This window comes from Xiphophorus hellerii, chromosome 13 (assembly GCF_003331165.1).
Source record: "Xiphophorus hellerii strain 12219 chromosome 13, Xiphophorus_hellerii-4.1, whole genome shotgun sequence".
Taxonomy (NCBI): Eukaryota; Metazoa; Chordata; class Actinopteri; order Cyprinodontiformes; family Poeciliidae; genus Xiphophorus; species Xiphophorus hellerii.
In genome coordinates this window covers 23632688-23656166 of record NC_045684.1, presented here as the reverse complement: position 1 = coordinate 23656166, position 23479 = coordinate 23632688, and the positions used below count along the sequence as shown (strand labels likewise).

At 41.8% G+C, this 23479-nt stretch overlaps 2 protein-coding genes across 3 annotated transcripts; one reads left to right on the top strand and one right to left on the bottom strand.

The window, feature by feature from the left end:
- Window positions 1-4407: 4407 nt before the first annotated feature.
- med10 (mediator complex subunit 10) lies at window positions 4408-7330 on the bottom strand. Its single transcript, XM_032581848.1, has 4 exons — window positions 6946-7330; window positions 6776-6859; window positions 6325-6427; window positions 4408-5075 (listed from the first exon to the last, which is right to left on the bottom strand). Exons 1-4 carry the CDS (start codon window positions 7065-7067, stop codon window positions 4980-4982), a joined length of 405 nt encoding a protein of 134 aa, XP_032437739.1. The 5' UTR covers window positions 7068-7330; the 3' UTR covers window positions 4408-4979.
- Window positions 7331-10140: 2810 nt separating this feature from the next.
- On the top strand, window positions 10141-23387 carry ube2ql1 (ubiquitin conjugating enzyme E2 QL1). Of its 2 annotated transcripts, none has more exons than XM_032581129.1 (3): window positions 10141-10425; window positions 10953-11988; window positions 22405-23387. In XM_032581129.1, exons 2-3 carry the CDS (start codon window positions 11233-11235, stop codon window positions 22534-22536), a joined length of 888 nt encoding a protein of 295 aa, XP_032437020.1. In that variant the 5' UTR covers window positions 10141-10425; window positions 10953-11232; the 3' UTR covers window positions 22537-23387. The 2 variants fall into 2 exon arrangements, with proteins under 2 accessions (XP_032437020.1, XP_032437019.1); XM_032581128.1 differs by having other exon boundaries at window positions 10141-10576.
- Window positions 23388-23479: the final 92 nt, after the last annotated feature.

Genomic DNA, 23479 nt, shown 5'->3' with positions numbered 1-23479 from the left:
ATATTATGCTAATAGCATCAAAGGCAGCAGCACCCCCTGCCTTTGTGTTTCCTGCACCAACCCAAGGACACCATGGGATTTTTTTTTACATTTCAACTGCCGCACCCGTCCGAAACACACAGAGCGCGTGGAAGAATTAAATAGTACCGTTTCCTTCGTGAAAAGCCTCTGAGTCCTCCCCGTCACGGCTGCGTCATTCGTTTTTTGTGTGAAAACTATTTTTTTAAAACAGCTTTGTGAACTTTTGGAAACAGTTATTTCCCTCTGGTAAAAGTCTTTAAATGAATTCATCTTCTGTTGCTGTGGCATAATCCCACTCACAAAAATCTTTTAAAATAGCTAACTGATGCAGTAATATATTCATAGCTTTATATAAAAAAATACAAATTATTAGAGTTTCTGGGAACTTTTAACTAGTAAGTCATAACTTCCTATTACCTTCGGGTTTAGATAAGGCATAACAGAGACCCCTGTTTCTGCTTCGGGACTAGATGGGAGGTTCATATTTAACTGGCCACCTCTCACAGTGAGGTAAAACATCTCCACAGCTTACTTTTAGTAATGTGGGTTCAAAATGTGGATTCTTACCTTCAGCAAACCATCACATGTAATCGTCATGCCTGGAGTCTTTTTTTTGGGAAGTGAGCCAAGAAAAGTCTTGTCTGTCCTACCATCACAGATGTGAATGTAATATCTGGACTTTAACTGGAACTGTATGGTCTGGACAGATAAATATGGTGACACACTGGATGACTTTTTGCCTGATATTATCCCCGATTCCCAGTCAGGAAAAGTTGGCATCAATCTTAAGTAGTTGGGGACAGTCAGTAGGTTGAGTTGGCCAAAAAACAAAAAGACCGATGTCTGCAAATGTGAGATGGGGTACAGCTTCCTGACCCAACTGTGATGGAAATGTTAGAAATTGATCCAAAATGACCCACTTCCTGTTGGTTTTAGAACTGATCATCAATCATTTTAGCCCCCCTTGTCTTGAAGAGATCTGTGTACCAAATTTCTACATTACAGTTTAATATTGGTTACCTCTTGGAGGCGATATAGAGCCATTTGACTACACCCCGTTTCAAATCCATTGAAATACTTACATTTCACACACTGACGTGAGTGCGAAGATTAGTAAGTTGTCATATAAGTTTAGGCATCCAAAAAGTTAACTCAGCTGATGGAATAAATGAGTTATCTTTATTTAACAGTACAGTTAAATAAATTAGGAATGATGCGTCTCATGATGTTGGTATTTCCATTCTGAAGCTAGCTTCTTTCAGGTTTATCCATCTTTTAAGACTATATTAAATAGAAAATGAAAACAATATTGCCTTACTAAAATATTGATATGTCTTTTTCATCTTGACTCGTTGGAATGGCAAACTCAGCAAATTTCATTAGGAATGAGCAAATACAAAGTAGTGCAGAGTTATGTACATATATAGACATAAATTCACGTTAAAGTCTGTAAATTTTACAATGCTTAACCTCCACAAAATACATTGAAGTTTGTGGCTTAATGCAACAAAACATGAAAAATGTAGAGGGATGCGAGTTATATTGTAAGGAAGTACAGCAAAGCCAAAGCAAGAAATGGTAGCAACATATATCACCCCCCGTTTCATCAGCTGTATCTTATTGTCACATTTCTCTCCTTGACCTTTTTCCGTGTTTTCAGGGAACTAAATTAAGTATTTAGAGCCTGCAGAGCATCACGGCACCCGACACCCCACCAAACGCTCCCTTCCAGGGTGATACCTGCCTTTGTTTGTGGAAAGCTGTTTGCTCAGCGCCCTCCTTACATCATGAAATTGGAGAAGAATGGGCTCCTCTTGCAGAGAGAAATGAGACTTTGCAGGTTCTGCCTGTTTTTACCTCCATCGGTGTGGTTTATGAACTCCCCTTGTCAAAGGACCAATAAAATCCTGGGAGAATCAGGGCTAATGGTAGGGGGACAAGGACCCTCCCTCGTACGACTCGTTTCAATTAACCCCACTCACATCCTTGAAGCACGGGGAAAAGCAGTCTTTGGGATGAAGAGGTGTGTTTGTGGAGAGTGCAAGGAAGATGAGGTGAAAGGTTCTTCGAGTGAGTCATCCAGCGCACCTTGGCGCTGCATACAAAGGCGTCATTACAGTACAATATTCACAGCCTCTTCCTTTTGCTCCTCACTGCTTAGCGAAGCATCACGACGTAATGGACGCCCACGCAGAGTCACCCTGTGAAAGAAAAGTCGGTGGTTCTCCGGAACAAACACAAAATGGGTTTAAAGAAAAAAAAAAAGTGATTTAATTTCAAATGTTTCTGATCTATCCAAAATGGCTTATTATTGGAGTGAAAAGGGCGCCCTTGACTGCTGCCGTTCTGGTCGGGATGCTTTCATCCACAATCTGAAAGGAAGGCCAAAGGATGAGGGAAAAATAAAGAGAGAAATGAATAGTAGAGAAATGCAGGACGATCAGTGATGCGCAACATGCTTTGGCTGAAAACTGGAACTGTTTACATCACCGCAGAAGAGTGAGTACGTGAGGTGATTGTAGGAAGTTTACTTATCGAGTTAGACCAACAGATAGCGGATTACTATGAAGCAGAATTAAAATGATACATGGTTTCTATCCTGGTTTTTCTCCTGGTCATGGAACACCGGACCAGCTACCAGTCTACATGAGATTTATAAACTTGGAGAAGGTGTTCAACCATGTCTCCAGAGGAATCCCCCAGGTGGTACTGTGAGACTACGATCGTACAAGGTCCCTGTATGATCTGTGTCAAAGCTTGGTCCACATTGCTGGCAGTAATGCTCGTTTTCAGTGACAGCTGGATGTCAAGGTTGCCCTTTGTCACCGATTCTATTTATAACTTTTATGGACAGAACTTCTAGGTGCAGCCAAAGTGTTGAGGAAGTCCATTTTGGTGGCCTGAAGATCATGTTCCGCTCTTTGTAGATGTTCCTATTGGCTTTATCAAGTTGAGATCTACAGCTTTCCCTGGAGCGGCTTGCAGCAAAGTTGAAGCAACCAGGATAAGAATTGGTGCGTCCAAATCTGAGATCATGACAAGCAAAAGAGTAGAGTGCCTTCTCTGGGTTGGGGAAGAGGTCCTTCCTTAAGTGGAGGAGTTTAAATATCTCAGAGTCTTGTTCACAAATGAGGGAAAAGTAGTGCAGGAGATGAATAGGCGGTTTGGTGCTGCATCTGCAGAGATGAGAATGCTGTAACGGTCTGTGGTAATGAAGAGACAGCTGAGCCAAAAGTCAAAGCTCTTGATTTACCGGTCGATCTACATTCCTACTGTGGTATGGTCGCGAGCTTTGGGTAGTGACAGAAAGACCAATTAAACTTTCTTTCAAGGCTTTTGGTGAACTGCATGTCTTATGGCTTTCTTTCAACCACTTTTCCTTGTGTAGTGAGTGGATACTAACTGTTGTATTGATACTTTCACCTATGCTGTGAATCTTTGCAGCTCACCCAGAGTGAACATAAGCTTCTTAGCTGCTTCTTTCATTAATCCTCTCATTGCTCAACCCATTCATTTAGGCAGATTATGAGGTGACCTACAAAGGCAGTTGTCTACACTAGTCAACTCTAGTCTCCAAATAAAGGATACGTTATTCATATATATAAATGTCAGTTTTTGTTTCAAAAAAATGTTGAGAAATGTCAATATTTTCTCCTCCGGAACAACTTTGTGTTGGTCTTTAATACTAAATCCCAATAGAATACAAAGAGGTTTGTGGTTGGAATGTGAAAAAGGGTTTTGTACGTCACCAGGCAATAACAGGGCTCATTTTCCTCCTCCTGTCTCAGAGTATCAGGCCTCAGGGGTCAGGTGAAGCCGACGCTGTGGTTAATCCCTTAAGGTGGAGGCACACTGCACTGTTACCAACAGGATGACGCAGCCTCGTCTATCTCTGTGCGTCTGTGTTTCAGCGCTGCAGACTTTTACAGGCCGGATATAGTTTCACACAAGGTGCAACCTGAGCCGAATGATCCCAACGACGTCAAAGGCAGATCTGTGTAGGGTACAGTGCCTCTTTTTTTAAAACTTTTAAATAACATCTTGGATATTTCTCAAATGATCTGCACAGCTAGAAGTCCTGTTTTTTTAAATTATATATTTTAAATGGGGTTTTTTTTCCAATTGGAAATGTAAAAAAAACTTACGCTTTCATGTAGACATGGGCCAATATTCTCAAAGTATGATCATTTTCAGTAAAAATATGTATAATCATACACAAACACAAATGCTATTTCTATTGCTTCTAAAATTTCAATTCACAGTTACGTTATCTACATTTTATTTTACTTTTGATTAAAGACAAGGTTCACATCATTTAAAGCTCATTACAAAGCTGCAGACTGTAGTAAAGCTAATTAACGTGTTCCTGTTAAAGAAAAGATCCAATTTATCTTCAAAGAATTTATTTCCTCTTACACTTTACAAATGCTACTGTTTCAACGTACAAAAAAAATGGATTTATTAAACATTACAATATAAACACGTGACAAAAATTGTACGCTGAGGCACAAAGTTATTGTCAAAAAAACATTTCCATTCAATCACCATGGCCTTTAGTATCCTGAGCTTGACACAAAATCTCATGAGTTTGCACAACTAAAAAAATACAGGTATAAATATACAGTTTGTGAACCAGATTCTCTTCCCTAATACTTAGAAATGAGCCCTGAAACCTTTCTCTCTGTAAAACTTAAGAAAATGAGTTCAAACTCTCACAACACAGCCAAGGCGTTAAAAAAGTGACGTTTCTCCAATAAGAATGGTTTTAAATAAAGTTTCAATGTACAAGAAGGTAATGGCTGGCGGGGTCAGGTTCTGCTCCGACCTACGACCTTCATCAACGGTTAGCAGAAATGATAAGCGTTCATCACACACAGCCTGTGGGCTATTCATTCAGACCTTCCATACAGGAGGAGTCACAGGGTGAAGGTCGGGGAGAGGGCCGTGAGCTGCAGATACTAGGAAGGCCCATCTTCTTCACGTATGTCCTTATATTTGGCCATTTCCTCAGGAAAAACTTTGCTGAGCTCGGAAATCAAGAGGCTCTTGAATTTCTACAGCGCAAAGGAAAGAAACAAAAAAACAAAACAATAGAAGATGAAATAATGGTGATCTAGAAATCCTGGTGATTTTAGAATGAAGACAGTGACAGTTCGGGTGAGAAGTTGATATTCTCTCAGCATAATCAGGAATGTCAGATTCGTTTAAGGACTTCATAGATTTTGTGAAAAACCAGAGTTTTGGAGTCTAAACAGAAATTAATGTCATTTTGATTCCTAAGCTCGTTTTCTGTTGCCGTTGCCATGGGTGACGGTCATTTCACCTCTTCAACTTTTTCCATCTTTGTGGTTTTGATTGTCCTCTCCTCTTTCTGCCATTTTAATTTGAGCAGAAAGCATAATGTATGTGAGATCCACCGTCAGGACAAATTACAACGTACTTACAAAGTGGAATGTGCCAAAAAGAATGTATAAAACAAGCTTTGTCTTGACAATTGCATTGTTTTTGTGACCATTTGGAGCCAGAATCGGATAACTAAATACTTTGGGAAGGCGATGCCAGCAGCCTGCTTTCATTGGCTACAATGACAAGAATAATGTTAGGAGAAGTTGTGGTGAGGAATTGGCACAAGCTAATATATTTTTAACCTAATCAGCCTCTAAGAACTCTACGTTTTTGCCAAGAAAAGTTAAGTAAAGACTCAATTATTTCAGTATTTGGATCCGTCGATGGCTACAAAACAGCTAAGTTGAAGGTCTGATGACAGTTAACCAAATGTCAGCATACAGAGGATCAAGTTTGAATGTGTGATTTAATCTTGTGGCAGAGAGGTTTTTAAAAAATCCAACTATGTGTTGTAACTTTTTTCTTTTTTTTTTTTTTACTTTTGTGCCCAATTCTCGTTTGTAAAATTCACTCAAGTTCTTATTTTAGCAATTTAAAACTACCCAGAATGCTCAGAAATAAATAAGTTATAAAATAAAACTTGAAGTAAATAGGCACAGTAACATGTGAGTAAATGGTTGACAACCATTTACAGATTTTTTTACATTCATTTAGTCAGTTTCTAACCATTACTTTAATAGTTTGACTCAAAAAAAAAAAAAAGAGAAGACATCTCTGTAGGATGAACAGATGTGTAGACAGGTGGATGACGTGACTGTTGGAGATTAAATTCAATACAAATACTTTCCATGCCCTGCTTTTTTCAATACTTATCCAGTTCTGGAAAACACTGACATCAAATCCCAGACCTTTGCAGGTTTTTTCCCACAGGTCAGTGTCCTCGCTATAATCTCTTACCGTCATGGTGTCTATCTTCCCTTTGACCTGCTCGTTCCTTGCCAAGGCTCTCTCCAGACATTCCTTGGTGTACAGCTGTGGGTTTCGGCCTTGGTCGATGTACCTTTGGAAACACAGGGTTTAACATGAAATCATGGTAAGAAGTGGTACAGATAAAGCACAAACTTAATGAATTTAGTAGAGGTTTTGCGTACATCCGAAGGCTGAATGTTTATTTACTGGTAATGAGAGGTGAATAGTAAATTTATGTTCCACTTGCATCTAAAGAAACACCAGAAAGTGATTATGATCTTAAATTGGCTAATTTTGTTATGGAGTTCGGCGTGGTTTTACACAGCGCCACAGGTGCTAACTGCGCCGCAGTAAGAAAAGTTTTGTTTTTCCCCCTCTATTTGTATAAAAAGGAAGCTGAATTGTAACAATGTGCAACAGAACAAGCTGCATGACTCACTCGAACACCTCCAGAGGGACGTTGATATCATGAAGCTGCTTTTGGCACTTATCGATGTCTTGTAGTCCGGATATCATGAAGTTCCTGGAGGGAGAGGTGAATGGAGCGGCTCAACGTGCAGCTTTTTACCGCAACTGTCTTTAAATGAAGCTCGTAAGAAGCTAACTCACAGTTTCTGGTTCAGGACCGCCTGGCTGCTCGGCTGGAAGTCGCTGACGATGATTCCCAGCTGCCGAATGTTCTCGATGAATTTCTCCAGGTGCTCCTCGAGATTGTCGAACTTTTCAGCCATTTTGATGCTCTTAACAAATAAACCGGCTCTTAACAGCGACGTGTCAGAAACGCCGCCACTAAATTATCGGCGTTTACTGTTTAGCCACCTAAGCTAGGACAAGCAGAACGCCGCTGCGCTTTACGGTCTGCAGCCAGCCAGTGGCTGTTGAGAGCCGGCTGTCTATGCAATCCTGTTACCTCGGAAACAAGTGGTAAAGGGTTGTCGTACTGTGTCGCAAAGTGTCGCGCCGCCTGAGAGAAGGGCTGCCCTTTATTAATGAGACGGGTGCAGTTTAGATTTAACACATTTGAAATGATTATGCTTTAAAAAATAAAAAATAGCACCTCAGTTAATATTACAGCGCTAAATTTAAAAAAAAAAGAAATGACGTTTACAGGGTTTATGAAATATTCTGTGACGTTTCAACCAAATTCAGAATTGACATTTTATTAAACACATTTAATATTACTAATTAAATTAATACTTAATTAATATGATTAAGCCCACAGGGAAATTAAATATCGTTGTAACTCATAGGCTACTAAAGAGTTGCTGACAGCTGTGGGCTGGAATGATTGGCTGTAGCAGTCAGTATTACAGGGCATCTGAACAAGCCTCTGACTGAAGACACTCATGTTGTATAACAGTCTCACAAAGAGGATACTCAGGATTGTCCATATTTTTTTTCCATTAATGAAGAATCCTTCATAAAATTAATAATCATAAGCAATTATGACTGTTGTTAGAAGACATGATTCATATTTCCCTTAAGGAATATCCAATCAAATATTTTGACTTTATTTATTTTTGATGGATTTTTTTTTTTACCCCTCCAGGGGGTCTTTTGTGGGCTCTAGTGTCCCTTATACAACAGTAGGCTGACAGGAAACTGGGAAGGAGAGGGGGGAAGACATGCGGCAAATATCGTCGGGTCCGGGAGTCGAACCCGCGACGGCCGCGTCGAGGACTCAAGGCCTCCAAATATAGGTCGCGCTAACCCCTACGCCACCACGGCACGCCCCTTGATGGATTTTGAACACACTTCATGCTTGAATAGATGAGACAAACAAAACAAAAAACAGAAAATTGCACTGTCAGCTAAATTGTCAAGTTGATTATTTTCTAAAGAAATTTCCAGTAAATTTTTGCCCACTATAAACAATGCTGAAAAGCTTGGAGGCCATGTACACAAAGTATTTACAGTCAGCTAGTGATCAGGCCTCAGCCAGGTCCTGGCATGAACAAAAGGTTTCTAAAAAAATATACATAAGCCAAAAAACAAAAAAAATAAGCCAAATGTTTTCTCTATTATAAAATCAGATTTTCTAATTTAATTCTACATTTTATATTTCCATTTGAAATTTCTAATATGAAATTACAAAATAAATATTGATTAGTCATTTTCCTGCACATAACCCATAAAGTAAAACCAAACGACAGAAGTAAACATTGACCTATTTGACATAAACTAAATAGGAAGTACTTGTTTGCTTTTATTCAAATTGTTTGGTGTAACTGGCTTCAGGATCCTTCCTGCTCTTTGCTGAGCTCCACAACAACGCCGAGCCCTTGCTGCATTGCTATTTTCTATTCTGAAGTGCACTGGCACCCACGGAGCTGGGAACAAAACCAAAACACTCAAAGTGAAAGTTTGTGTAGTTGACATTGCTTGGTTTTGCTTTGATAGATCCCTTCCTGCCAAAAACACGGTTTCAAAGAAACACCCCAAATAAGCCGAGCTGAACAGGAGTTGTCCTCTGAAATCAAACTAAGACAGTGGTTCCCAAAGATTTTCTGGGCCCCCCTGTGGGTTACAATGCTCTGATCAGGTTTTTTGCTGCCGATTCCGATACCGATCACCCATGGTATCGGATCACCCATGGTATCGGATCACCCATGGTATCGGATCACCCATGGTATCGGTATCCAGGCGATCTTTGCCGATCGCCTGGATTGACTGTTTATTTTTCACGTTAGTTATAAATGATACTATGTGATCTGGCAAAATTTTAAAAATGATCTGGTAATAAATTCACCTAATTAACGTAAACATGCAACATATTTGCAGACACTATACAGCAGCTACTCAGTCAAAAGAACAACTGAAAAACCTGCAACCAGTTAACCAACCTTTAACAGTAAGGCTCTCTGTACCCTAAATTATACACGGGTCAAATAAGTCTCTCAACACTGCCTATATCAAATAATGTCTAGTAAAAGAGGGAAACATTCATTCAAAGTCAAATGCAGGTTGCATCAAAAGACGTTCAGGGTGGAGCAGAAACGGCGCCCAGTAGCGCATAGCGGCGGTTCAACAGCGAGAGCAGAACCAACATCTTTCACCGCCAGCTCGAAGACACAAATTATTTTTCGGGCTATTTGTTTAGCTTTGTGACCCGTGATGCTAATCCGGGTGAGTGTTGGTAGTTGTGCGCCGTTTTACCTGCTATCTGGCCGCTCCGGATGTCATTTTTTGTGGCCAAACTCTCTCAAGTGCTTGTTTTTTAAAAATATCATATTAGATTCGTTCTGTTGATGCATTTTTACGTGCTTCACCCCCGAGGTAATTTTACACTCTTACACAGTTCCTCACGACAGAATTTGTTGCTGCACGCTTGCGCAGTGTGGAGGAAAGAGGAGATGAGCTGCACACGCAGGCTGCGAAGTGAGATACAGGTGATCGTTTTTTTGATCGGCAACAAGAGACAGTGATCGGCGATCATACACTTGCTACTCCTGTAAGGTTCTAATCAATAATAACTTGTCACACCAAAATGTCATCTGCTGTTAACATGTTGGGCCCCAAATTGAAATCTGCTCACTGCCCCCAAAATACTTGCGGACAGCCCTGCCTGGAAACCCTTAAATTTACTTCCAGCCTTTTCCAGGCTCTAAAGGAACCCAAAGGCTTTTATTTTGAAAGGCAGTACTCCCACCGGTGAGCACAGACGCTGCTAAGGAGAAGAGAAGGATTTGGTGTGTGTGTGTGTGTGTGGGGGTGGGTGTGTGCGTGTGTGGGTGTGTGTGTGTGTGTGTGTGTGTGTGGGTGTGTGTGTGGGTGTGTGTGTGTGTGTGTTTCATACACGGCTGCATTAAAGCAGGAGCTGCTGCAGCTGCACACACACATCGAACTTCCTCCTCCTCTTCCTCTCTCTCTTTTTATCTCCTTCTCTTCTTCATCACTGCAGCTCTCGCCGACGGCAGGTCCACTGGATGGTGGAGACCTTTTATTCCTCCCTCCATCATATACATATATTCACACAGAGAGAGAGAGAGAGAGGGAGGGAGAGACAGACACACTCACGCAGGACCGCGGAATCGCTGTCCGGGCTGTAGTTCGGGACGCCACGCATTCTCCGGATTTCAGCGGACCTCGGTAACCTCAGAGCCCCTCTCCATCTGCCGGACTGCTGCTTTTAAAGTGCTGGTTGTGTTTGAGGCGGAGCGACACAGAAAAGAAGAGCGGACAACTTGATTATAGGCAATTGAACTGATTAGATGATAGGCCTGATGTGGATTTGTCAAAGGTACAGGCGTTGATTTTATTTATTTATTTATTTATTCATTTTGTTTAACCGTGATCGATTTGAAATGACTATTGGCAATTTTTTTTTAGTAGAGATTCGTTAATTATGTTCCTTTGCCTTCCTGTAACCATGACATCATCTTCCTTAGATTTTTTTTTTTTTTTCCTTTTGTACGCGCTGATGATGAAGCGCACACCGTCCTGTAGAAACGGATTATCACCTAATTGCTTCTGCGGAACGCATCGTCCTATCGTGACACAACTGCAGTCATAATGTCCGATCGGTTTATGTGCAGGAGGAAGGCGGGTCAGATCGGATGTTCTGCTTGGTGTTATTAGTGGATTTAATTGTCTTGACGCTGTTTTTCTGCCTACAGATGAACCGCGTCGAGACGATGCGCTGAGACGCAAACGGCCCAGGCTCTCCGGTTGTGCGCTCATCCAGAGGCTACAGCTAACGGAGAGAGAGAGAGAGAGAGAGAGAGAGAGAGAGAGAGAGGAGGGGGGGGTGGACTGCGGAAGAAAAGAGAGAGGGGAAGAAAAAAAAACCCACAAGAGGTTTCTGATCCATAAAGGTTGTGCCTGACTCAAAAAGGAGCGAGTCTCGCCCCTGGAACAGGGGGCGGATAAGCGGAGAGGTAGAAGTCTATCCAAACGATGGCCACCCTACTGCGGAAGATCGGTCTGATCCGCCTGCACGACCGAGACACGGAGGATCCGAAGCACCACCAGGGCTCGCTGAAGGGGACCAAGGGGAACCAGAAGAACAACGCCAACAAACACTGTCAGACCGCCAACGAGACCAACCTGCTGAGCACCCCGGAGATCAAGGCGAGGAAGCTGGACCAGCACGGCAAGGACAAGCCGGCCGGCAAAGACAAGCAGGGCAAGGATGCGAAGGAGAAGCAGCAGACGGTGGGTGGAGGAGGAGGAGGAGGTGGTGTTGGCGGCGGAGGAGGAGGAGGTGGCGGCGGCGGGAGCAAAGCCCCCAGCGCCTCCTCCGTGCCGCCGCTGGCGCCTCACCGGCAGCACTGCACCCAGGTGCGGACGCGACGCCTGATGAAGGAGCTGCAGGAGATCCGGAGGTTAGGGGACAACTTCATCACGGTGGAGCTGGTGGAGGACAACCTGTTCGACTGGAACGTCAAGCTGCACCAGGTGGACAAGGACTCGGCGCTGTGGCAGGACATGAAGGAGACCAGCACCGAGTTCATCCTGCTCAACGTCACCTTCCCCGACAACTTCCCCTTCTCGCCGCCGTTCATGCGGGTCCTCACGCCGCGCCTGGAGAACGGCTACGTGCTGGACGGCGGGGCCATCTGCATGGAGCTGCTGACCCCCCGCGGGTGGTCCAGCGCCTACACGGTGGAGGCGGTGATGAGGCAGTTCGCTGCCAGCCTTGTAAAAGGACAGGTGAGCGGGGTCGGTGCTCAGAGCGTTCGGCGGCCCATCCGAAACATTAATCATCTCTAAGGCAGGATGGGGGCAGTTCGGTCAGGAATTCAGGCGAAAATTATACTTTGAATGGATTTTTTTAAGACCAGAGAGGGCAAGAGCAAACCCTAGGGATTTATTGGTCAGACCAGATAGTGTGGTGTGCATCATGTTTTAATATGATTTTAAGGTGGGCGAGTGTGCATTTTGATAAGTTTATTTGTTTTTATGTTGTTTTGTGTATCATTCAGAGACTGCCCCTTTATTTACCGTTGTATTGCCTCCCATCTGGTCATTTCCTTTTGGTATCACCAATAAATACAAAGCCAATGCCAGTTAGATGTGTTTAAGGGTTGGCCACCAGGGGGACATTAACAATCTTGCAGAGGTTACAACAAAACCCAAAATCTAATATCAGGAGATTTTATTGGTTTGATTTTAGAGATGTTGCTTTATTGGAGCTTGAACATTTAAGTTTGATAAGTTCAGGTTGGAATTCTTAAATAAATTAGGCATCAAACTATTTTCAGACACAATATAACCAAGTTGGGCCATCGAGGCAGGGCAATGTGGGGGTCAATGGCCACCCTAAGCCCTCCAGCTAGACAGTCTTATAAGAATAATATGGCTTATACATTTAAGGTTAGCGAGTACATCATTTAATAAGTTACAATTAATAAAAACAATTTCCATTGACAGTGGCTCTGAAGTGACCTACATGCAAAAGCTTTCAAAATGAAAAATCAGCATGTTGGGTAGTAACTGACAAACTCCCTACCTGGCCTTTACCATGTGATGACATTACATGATCACAGAAAGTTCTGTTGTAGCTTTTCGCTCTGGGGTGCCACTGAGATTATCAGGGGCCCCAGCTGGCCACCTTGAGGCACCCCTGGATAGAATCCTTTGACCAGATGGACATCCAAAGTCTTTTGCAAGCTGTCGTCACATGTGGACCACCCCATAAACTTGTGATGGAACAGCGAAATACTGCATTTCATGACCTATATTAGGTTAAATTAGATACAACTTTAAGCGGAAACTAAAATACTCAGTTCATATTTTCAAGTTCCTGCAGTGTACTCAGAACGTGGCTTTGGGTCAGTTTGCCCCATCAGCAACTTTGCACCCACTGGTTGCCATTTTTATTCCCAGATTGTACTATTTACGAAACATTTCATAGCTCTGTATGTGCAGAGACAATTTATTTGTCATTGATTATTTAATTTAGTTTTTGTGAAGAGTTTATATGACGCGCTATTTCCATATATTGTGGTTCTGATCTCCATCTAAGTAGGTCTGTTGACTGTTATGAAATTTCTCAGATTAGGGTCATTGTTCAAACCAAATTAACTGATGACCCACTGGTGGTAGATAATATTCACTGGATTCATAAAGTCATATTTTCTTGTAGTAGATTATGGAAAATACTGGATAAAATCAGTTTGTTTTCCAGCTGCCAAAGTGGTCACAAAACATCTTGTTGATGGTTGTGAATTGGTGTACGGTCAGTGGAATAACTCCCATACCAGACGTCTCTATTATGAACCCGGGAAATGGAGGTATAAACTGGCAAAAGGGTGAACTGACCCACCAAAAGTCAGTTCGTATGGTTGGTTAGCAAATGCTTATTTAGCCATTTAGATAAATGTCTGACCTAAACAAACCATCTTTTTATAGCACCAAAGTTTTTTTTCAAAGATTTTTTTAGGAGATAGAATATATTTTGGGCCGGGGCAGAACAGGTGGGTACGATATTTTGACAGGTTTTCAAGAATAATAATAACAAAAATAAAAATATATATATATTTTTTTACATAAGTCTATAAATATTGTTATTAGCTCCCCTCTTCTCCACATTCAGGGTTTTCTGAACGTTCAGGGTACCCACATCAGTGTAGATGTGGGAACTAAACTGAATGATTTATTTACCCAGGTATTTATTTATCAAGCTATAACTCAAAAATAAACAACCAGCTTAAAATGAGGAGTCAGCCTTATTTCTGACATCTTTCCTCTGAGACAAATTTGTCTTAAAAACTCGGAATATCATCACGAGTATGACTTTACCATTACACTTTAAAATAAATCAAACAGGTTTGCTTCTAAGACACTTTGTATATCTTTCGTAGCTCAGTTTATTAACCCCAGGTAGCTACACACTACTCAGGTCTTGTTTCTCCTCCAAGTAAAGCCAGAACTGTAGCACATAGTAAATTTCTGTGACTTTATGGCAGCCATTTCATGCAGTGCATCCATGCTGGCTCTCCTCTCATCACCTCCATAAATCAGCAGGTTTTGACTACAAAGACCCGCCGCCATGACACAGAAACATCCGCCTGCAGTTTTCCACCGCTCTTCTCATGAGCATTCGCACTTAGCACTGGGCTAAAATAAAGCGTTTTATTCAACACGTGACGATGGACGGAGAGACAGATGGAGGCGTACAGACAGCAGCTATGTAGCCTACGGTTGTCCTCTGTGATTTAGGCTGACTGGATTATGTAATCTTGCCAAATCTGTTTTTCATATCCCCTGAGCGCTGGCAGCGGTGCACAGCAGCAGCTCCGCAGTTCCGGTGAAAACGTCAGCAAGGACTTTTGCGCTCAAAAGCCGCGTTTTAAAACGGACATGTTTTTGCCATAATTTCATGCTGAGACCGCTCTTTTAGGGGTTTTTTTTTCTCCCTTGCTTTGCTCTGAGTGCTTTGGTGTTACATCTTACAGAAAGTGTCATAGAGACTCTCCCATCCTCTGCCCCCACCATCCCACAGAGCTTTGGTGACATAACGCAGCATTATTCCAGAGTCATCTGTGGTCAGAAAGCACGTGTGTTCAAGAGAGGTCATGCAGAAGCTGTGCCCACTTCAGAGAGACCGAGAAAGATGTGTGCGCGAGTGTTTGTGTGCGTTGATCTTGACTTGCTGCTTGAGGAGATGAGCAAGCAGCTCTGGAGCATTCACTAATTATGGTACGGCGTCTTCCTTCTTCTCTGTTTTGCCAATGGAAACAATATTGATGAATTATTCCTGTGTGTGCGTGTGTGCATTGCTTCATCTCTTTGTTGACGTGTCTACATCAGCACTTGGGATGTACTGCGTCCTGATTACCCAGGCGATGCTTTCGCCTCCCATGCATCATGTCTGACCGAGCACACAGAGCTCTATATATACCTGGATACACAGGATATATTTATCTGCCCTTGGCCACAGGTTCCATGTGACAATAGTGATGCTGCCCATTTAGAAAGTTCCTGCCTATTTTTAGTGTGAGAGGATACATGTGGTGACACAGCGCCGAGTCGAGAGTCAACACAGTCCCTTCGCAAGCAGACGCACGCACGGTCATCCACGTGTTGATGTCTGTGGACGGGTATCTAACTTCCGGTTAGGAACCCAATTATGTTTCCTGCGTCTGGGTAAACAAAGGTCCCAACGCCCCCCTTTTGGTGTGCAGAAGGTAGAAACCTCCAGTCTGGGGAGCACAAACACAGCCGAGGTGTCTTCGTAACACAATCCAATTTGGTAATCCGATCTGTGCTGCTGCCTTGTTGTGAGTGCACAAGTGTTTAACGATACACCTGTGTACGGAGTTGCGCAATAGTTAATTTGATACGGTGCAACCAGCTCCCCTCTCTTGTCATTCTTTACTGCAGACAGATCCTAATAGAGTTTTTATGTAGCACATTTAAACTCCAAACCACTGACTCGAGAAATGTCAGACAGGCGTAAAAACGGCTTGGTGCTTGGATGAACGTTTTCAACGGAAATTAAATTAATTCGGCTGTCACAGTAGTTTTTTTTTTTTGACTGCCGCATATGTTGGCATATTTAAGTACACGTCAATTTGAATGTGCTGTCATTATGGATAGTGTGTTTGTATTGGTAGGAAGGGGGTAACATTCCTCATTCTGTGTCCAGACAGGGTATGCTATCTTCATATGATGGAAGCTCAATGCTCCTTAAACAGTGTGAGAGACCTCAAGTGCCCAAATAATTATTGGTCAAACAGTTCCGAATGAGCTCAGTTCGTAAATCTTCATTGGTGCAGACTAGGCATTTGCATGGTTTAGCATGAGATAAAGTATAACGCTTTAAGAAGTGACAGTTGTGTAAACTTACGTAGCAGTGACACTTATGTGTGGTGAATATAACATCCCATAGTTTATTTTGGTACGTTACAAACATTTGTGGCAGCATGGCTTAGTCAGTGATCAAAATGCATGTGCTGCAGTATCAAATTCATCAAAAGGTGATACTGAATAACTGTTTCCTTAAAGCTACATATCTTTACAAACTTTTGAAGCCTAAGACTGGCATGCAATAGTTTGATGGTAGTACAATACTGCGTAAAATCACCTAGTATATCTTTATCAGATTGCATACAGTATGTATGGTGTAGCTGAAGATCATACTTATATGTCAGATCCCACTGTCTAAAACTACAGCCTCTAGATTTGTATGGCAATGATTTAAGATTTGTACCTTATCATGGGGACAAAATTTTGCAAATTCAGTTTAGACTTTTAGAGTTTAACATAGTTGAGGCAATGTTGCCTTGCAGCAAGAAGGTTCTGGATTGAATTCCAACCCAGGGTCCTTCTGTATGAAGTTTGCTTGTTCTTCTCTTGCACGAATATGTTCTCTCTGGTTGCTCTGGCATTATCCCACAGTCCAAAACTATGACTGTTCAATTGGTCACTCTAAGTTATCTTTAAGTGTGTTTGTGAACATATTGTGGACTGGCGACCTGTCCAGGCTGAACTCCGGGTCCCACACCCTGAAGCCCTTCAAGGACCAGAGGGTGTAGACAATTGGTTGAATGTAGTTGGGTTTTTTTTTTAAGTATAGTGCACTAAACACACTTCAAAATACTAAAAATGTAGCTTCCGGATAGATAGATTCTGCCAGTTTTACTTCTCTTGACTAAACTGGATACGACAGGGATAATTAAACGTGCCTTATCAGGAAGCTACAGATGGTGTCTTTCAATAAAACTGGTTTTCCTAGAGGACCTTTCCTCTGCAAACAAAATTGTGTTGACATGTTGCAGAAAAGATGACATTGCCTTCCATCTAAACAACATTTAAAGTTGACTCAAAAGCGAAATGTGAATATGACGTCCCCGTTTAAATTCGGTTTGGATGTGGCAGATGCTTCGATCAGACTGGACAACCAGGTCTGACTTTTAACATGACTTAAAAAGTCCAGTTTTTACCAATGTTGGAATGCTTTGAAAGATGTCCATGGACATTCAGGGTTTCAGAGCGATGTTTTAAACAATTATTCTGAGTGGCAGAGTTAATATCAAAAGTGTTTACCTTCTGATGACATCTACAGGCCTTGTTTGTAAAATCTGGAGGACACCTTGAGTTAGGACTGTTTTTGCAAAAAGAATATCCATTTGACGATGTGAAAATAGAAGTTGAAAAAAATGACACTCATTGTGTTTTTGATTCCTTTTTCAACTGTTTCGCTTTTCATGCTATGAATTTTATTTCAAAGAAAACGGCTCTTTACCACTGAATGAGCATCCGACAGAACCATAGGGTTACTGAACTCGTGATGGCATCGATCCTCTAGCTGTGTATCCCGACCCTGGGAGCACATGTCCACATTATGCAACCCGACCCCAAGAGCTACCTCCCAACATGCACTGGGGCCATCCCTGCTCTGCCCAGCCCATTGACTGATCTCCATTCACACGATTACCCAACAGCCACTCTACACTAGAGTGTGTCCCTCTCAATGAGCGAGTGCTTAGCTGAGCAGGATAAACACTGGCATGGCACAGCGTCCGCCTGGGGCGTTCGCTGAATCACAACACACACTTGCGCACCCAAACACACACACACCTTGTATTCCACCTACCATCTCTTTCAAACTCTGGCTAATTGTGGTGGATTTTGTTTTTAGGATGCAGAAACAGGTGCTTGGCTTTTTCGTAAATTGGACAAATCAAAGCCTATCAACTCGAACCCTTTATCAGGTTCACTGGTGTTCTAATTCTTTACTAGTAAGATATCAGAATAATTGTAAAAGGAGGCAACGGGCTGTCATTTTGAGGTTTACGATTCGTTTGCATCAAACATTTAAATCAACATTTTTCAGCCTCAACTTGAGGCTAAGCAGGTTTTAAAGACAGGTGGTCCCATGTTGTTTAGGTTTTACATGATCAGATGGGCCATTTGAGAAAAAACGACGATGCCATTTAATGTGACTTTATGAAAAGTAGGACCACAAAGCAAGTACACAAGCACCACTGCAATATAATGTCTGTCTGAATGAGTCACCCAGTGAGTCATGCATTTATTTTTCAAAACAAATGACGTAAAAAAAAATCCTACTGTTTGTCATTGCAGCGCTAATAGGCTTCAGACATCGTCTTACTGTCCGCAGTGACATTACTCACCGATCTGTGCATTCACCTGGTTTCATTTAATGATTCAAAACTCCACATTTAAATGACCTGAATCGCCCTGATGGACTATCTAACCGGAGAATTAATAGGCCACGCTCAGCGCTGCTGAGAGGGGTTGGCTGGGATGTATGTGAGAGTCTCTAAGCCCTGCGGTAAAACGAGGCCACCGTTGCTACAAGAATGGAAACTGCAGCCCTAATCTCCAGATCATTCTGTTAGCACCTCATCCCCTTTTATCCGCTGCGTAGCTTTTGGCCTAAAATAGCCAAGCAGGGACATATTAGGGCACACTGGTATTCCATCAGATGGCCATAGAATATTCCATGAAGTGTCTCACTGCATCATGGTAATAAAGTCCTAAAATCACATTTTAATTAACAGACATTCACTGTTCAGTTAGGTTTCACATAATAGACATCTATCTATCTATCTATCTATCTATCTATCTATCTATCTATCTATCTATCTATCAGATAGATATGCTCCTAAATGTTCAGTGGGTGGTGCATTTTTTTTCCCTCTATAACACCACCTGGCCCAGAGCACGTGGAGTAAATATTGGATTTTTCAGGCAAATTATAATTGTCAAATTTAGCTAAATTTTGCTCACATAAGTTTCACCAGATCCAATACCCAACCCCAGTGTGAAACCCGACATAGTTCAGGAATGCATGATGTGTGTGTGAAGGAAAGCCTTTCCAAATGAGATCCTTTGACTTCACAACAGCAATTAACATAATTTAAAGTGCATCTTTCACTTTAAACAATGTATTGTAACAGGTGTGACATAAAAGGTTTATGAGTAAATACGGCTTATATTTCAAAATAAAAGGTGCTACTACTGCCCTTACTTACTGACCTGTTTGCTATTCTGTGTTTGTTCTTGAAGCAGAGCTTTCCTTTTTTTTAATGCTCTAAAACACTTAGAAGGTATTTGGAGAGCCAATTAACAGTTTCACCTCAACTAATGTTTTTCTAACATTTATAAGATGCACTTTAGCAACTCATGAATGTAGTTTGTATTCAAGGTCAAGAGCAGGTGTCATGGTTTAGGGTTCAGGCTTCAGAATCTAAGATCTGGACAGAAGTTACCAGTTTTGATTATAAACATGTTCTCAGGTCATCTTTGACACTTTTTTATTTATTGTGGAATCACAGCTCAAATTCAAACACAAAAATCACTAGAAAACCAGATTACGTCATTTGAACTGTTTTCCCTGCTGCGAATAAAAAAAATGGGTCATCAGAATCCTGCACAAAGGATCTGCACATGCTCTCTCTATCTGTTGGCAGTTTTAGCTCCGGTTCATAGATGTTCAGATTTGCACATTTTAAAGATAAATATTCAAACAAAATCTGTCTTTTTTTCACACAACTGAGCACAAATCCAGCGAAGCTCATTCCAGAGACGTGTTTCTTTAACAACTAATAGAAGAATAAAACGCCTCAATAGTAGTTTATGACCTTTTTGTGCGGGTTTAGAGTGACGCCTCCTCCCCCGACTCCTGTACATGGCAGCGCAGGAGTGCGCGGCGATGTGTGATGATACGGGGTTGCTGCTGCTCTGCGCCGCGCCGCACCGCACTGCAGCATGCAGAGGACCTAACCTCTGAGGAAATTTCATTAGTATTGGTTTCGGCTCAAAGACTCGACGCCACTTTCCTCTGGCCAGAAAAAAAAAACAAACATGCCTGGCGAAGAGAAATGATGCAGCGTTCCTGCACTCCTACAAACAAATCCAATAGAAGACTTACTGTAACGCAGTATTATTTGTATTTTTTATTTATTTATTTATTTTGTAAATGCTGCCGAGCGTAAAGAAACTCGAAAGCGCAGAGGTGATTTTTTTTTTTTTTTAATACATGCAAAACTGTGGCTGCTGGTGTGAATCAGAGCGTTGTTGTCATGGCCATAGATGTCTCCTAGCAGCACGGAGACAGTTGTCTCCTTTCCTGTTGGCCCGCCTACGCAGGCTTCATCAGGGAAGACTTTAACACCGCCGATAGCAGCAGAAGCAGCAGCTCTCATCATTCTGCTGAATTTATGTTTCCCTCACGTATATTCTTAGTCCCAGGCTACAGTTCGGTAGGCGAAAATGCGTCAGTCAGACGCTGCGACGCTTTTTGCACTGAGCAGGGGAAGACTTACTTTGTGCACACGTGTACGGCTTTCCCATCAATTATTGCAGCGGCTGCTTCTGGTTTTGGCTTCTGATTGAAGCTGACGTCTTAAAAGCTCATTCTCTGCCTTTTAAACATTGATCCGGCGCCGGTCAGCCCCGCGTTCAGGCTACTCCTTCTGTCAACATCTCTCTCCCTGCGGCAGAGCATTCGCCATTAACTTCATCAATGTGCGTTGTGTGGCCTGTTTTTTTTTTTTTTGTTCTTTGTAAATCTGTCCTGTGTTGCCAGCAGGAGTATGACAACGTCGCTAAACAAAGGAGCCATATTTCTTTTTGCCTGACGGCGTACAAGATATCAAATGCCGATTGTTCTGACGTGAGGTGCTCTTTGAAGTTCGAACAAATCAATTCTTTTCATCCGTTTAAAGCTGAGTTCCTGCTTCCCTTTAAATTGTCTGTTTCCATAAAGTGGCGGTACTTAGCAGTGATTGGAAAGAAGCATACGGGTCATTTCGTCCTGTCGCCATTTTTGTGGTTTAGCCATTTCAATCTTTTCTTGGCTTCCTTTTTGGTGGCATCCTTTCTGCTACCCAAAAGGAGAAACGTCTGTTGTCGAATGTTTCGTACCGATCAATTCGTATCAATATCATTTCTTTAGAACAGAGTTAAATAAAGTGTGAATTTTTACCAATTTCTCCGTTATTGAGGAAAATACATAACCACCAAGAAATACCAGTTTCTCAATGTTTATGAACTGGTTTGATAGGGGTGTAAAATTTGCCTCTTTATAATTATTTCAAGGATGTCGAGATGAAACAATAGATTTTATGGAAAGTTCACTTGGGAGCAAATTCTGATGAAATTCATTTATTTTTCTTTTAAAACGTGAGTGATCAAGTTTCCTGTGTGCAATTAACTTGCTGCCTCTTGTTTCGGTGTAAACATAACCGGCATACTGTCGTTCTTTGAACCATTGCAGAATGAATGGAAACCTCCCTGATAGATCATGATTATTTTAACGGTTTCCGACATGCTAAGGAGAACGGCTAATCTATTTTAAATTAAAATGTTTGGCCTGGTAATCAATAATGACAATAATTATTAAGCACGGCGTTAAAATCTCCAGGCAGCAGCTTTGGATCTAAAACGACATTGATTCTGTTGGCCTTGGAGCAGCAGCAGGTCTCGGGAGAAAACCTGTCCTCGTTCATTTTTTAAACATCAGCTGAAACTGAGTAAACCGTGGTTTCTTGTTTGATGTTATATAAATTTTAAAAAAGCTAAACAAACCAAAAATATTAATTAGCCTCCACTGGTACTGCTCGATTGACAAAAAAATTCCTTTTCAGTCAGAAACGTCCAAAATACAGTTGTTAAAATTTCACAGAAAAGTCCCCAGAAGTTGTCATTTTAATGCCTATAAGTCAACAGTTGCACACCAACTCTGATCTCCTAATCAATCCAAGATGGCTGACTGGCATACATGCACTATTACATGAGTGAATGCGTAGTACTGTCTCTGAAAAACACAGAATGTAAAAAAGAAAAGAAAAGACAGGTCACTTACCTGAAGAATGAGGAAATACTTTCAGTTTCTGAACTCGTAGGTGGAACATTCTTAAATTTGACTCCCGAAGGTATTTTTTTGACATCAGAGGTATATGAAACGTGGCACAAGTAGCCATTTCATCCAGCCTTACCACTGAATACAACTAAAGGAAGCTCAAGTTCAGGAAATATAAAGTATGTATGTGTCTAGACTGTGATACTAATATCCTACAGACCGTAATTACGTGTGCTAACGTTGTTACGCCACACTTTACTAACCTCTTTCCCTCTTTCTGTGTCTTGCAGGGCCGTATTTGCAGGAAATCAGGAAAGTCCAAGAAAGCTTTTAGTCGTAAAGAGGCCGAGGCCACATTCAAGTCCCTGGTGAAGACCCACGAGAAGTACGGCTGGGTGTCCCCACCCATTTCCGACGGCTGAGTATCCGGCCGCCATCCCTCCACCCGCCCGTGCTAGCCGGAGAGAAGAAGAAGAAAAAATACAAGCTAGCCTCGACGCGCAAAACAACACACCATGCTAACTCAAAAATGACTCATCTTCACTTTTGGCTGTTTCACGCAACGGTTTTTTTTTGGTAACGTTTTTTCATTATTACTGTTACCACACTACTACAGAAGCGATTTTAGCTTTTTTTCTTCACCGTCTTGTCCAGGGAATCTTTCTGCTAACTCAGAAAGAGGCAGCAGAGCAAGGAGGGTGTTCGTGTCTGAATGTTTCACTTTAAAAGAAATCAGCTGGGAATGTGCGTCACTTCCATCGGATTTATTTATTTCTTTTCTTTTTCTTTTTCCCCCAGCACACACTTATGTAGGTGCAGCCGGACAAATCGGATATGCGAACTTTTTTTTTCCACACCATGTGAAAGACTACTGAATAAAGGAGACTCATCTTTCTCGCCAGTCCTCTCTTTAGCACTGAACTGGCTACAACCAACCATTCGTGTAGCTCTCGGGTCATTTCCATACAAATTAAGCTGTTAATGTTTAATAGACGGGCAGCGCACTGGCATTTATACCCACTTGTTCCGTCATTCGTTTAGTTTTTCTCCCTCTCTTGCTTTCGACTGTGCCGTTGCTCACGGTTCAATGCAACATAACGATTGTAATTTACATGGAGCTGTGCTCTTACGCTTTCTTCTTTAACTTGCTTTGTTTCTCTTTCTCTCTCTTTCCTTCTCTTGTGGCTAAACTTAGAGCTGTGTTGCGTAGATGGATTTAAAAAAAAAAAAAAAAAGTCTCACGTTGCTTTATGCAAAGACCTTGTATGATAAACAGAATGATAGTCAGTCACCTTCTTTCGTTCTCTCTCTGCATTCATGTTAGCTTGTCTGTAGGAGTGGAAGGAGGATGTAATTCCCATGATT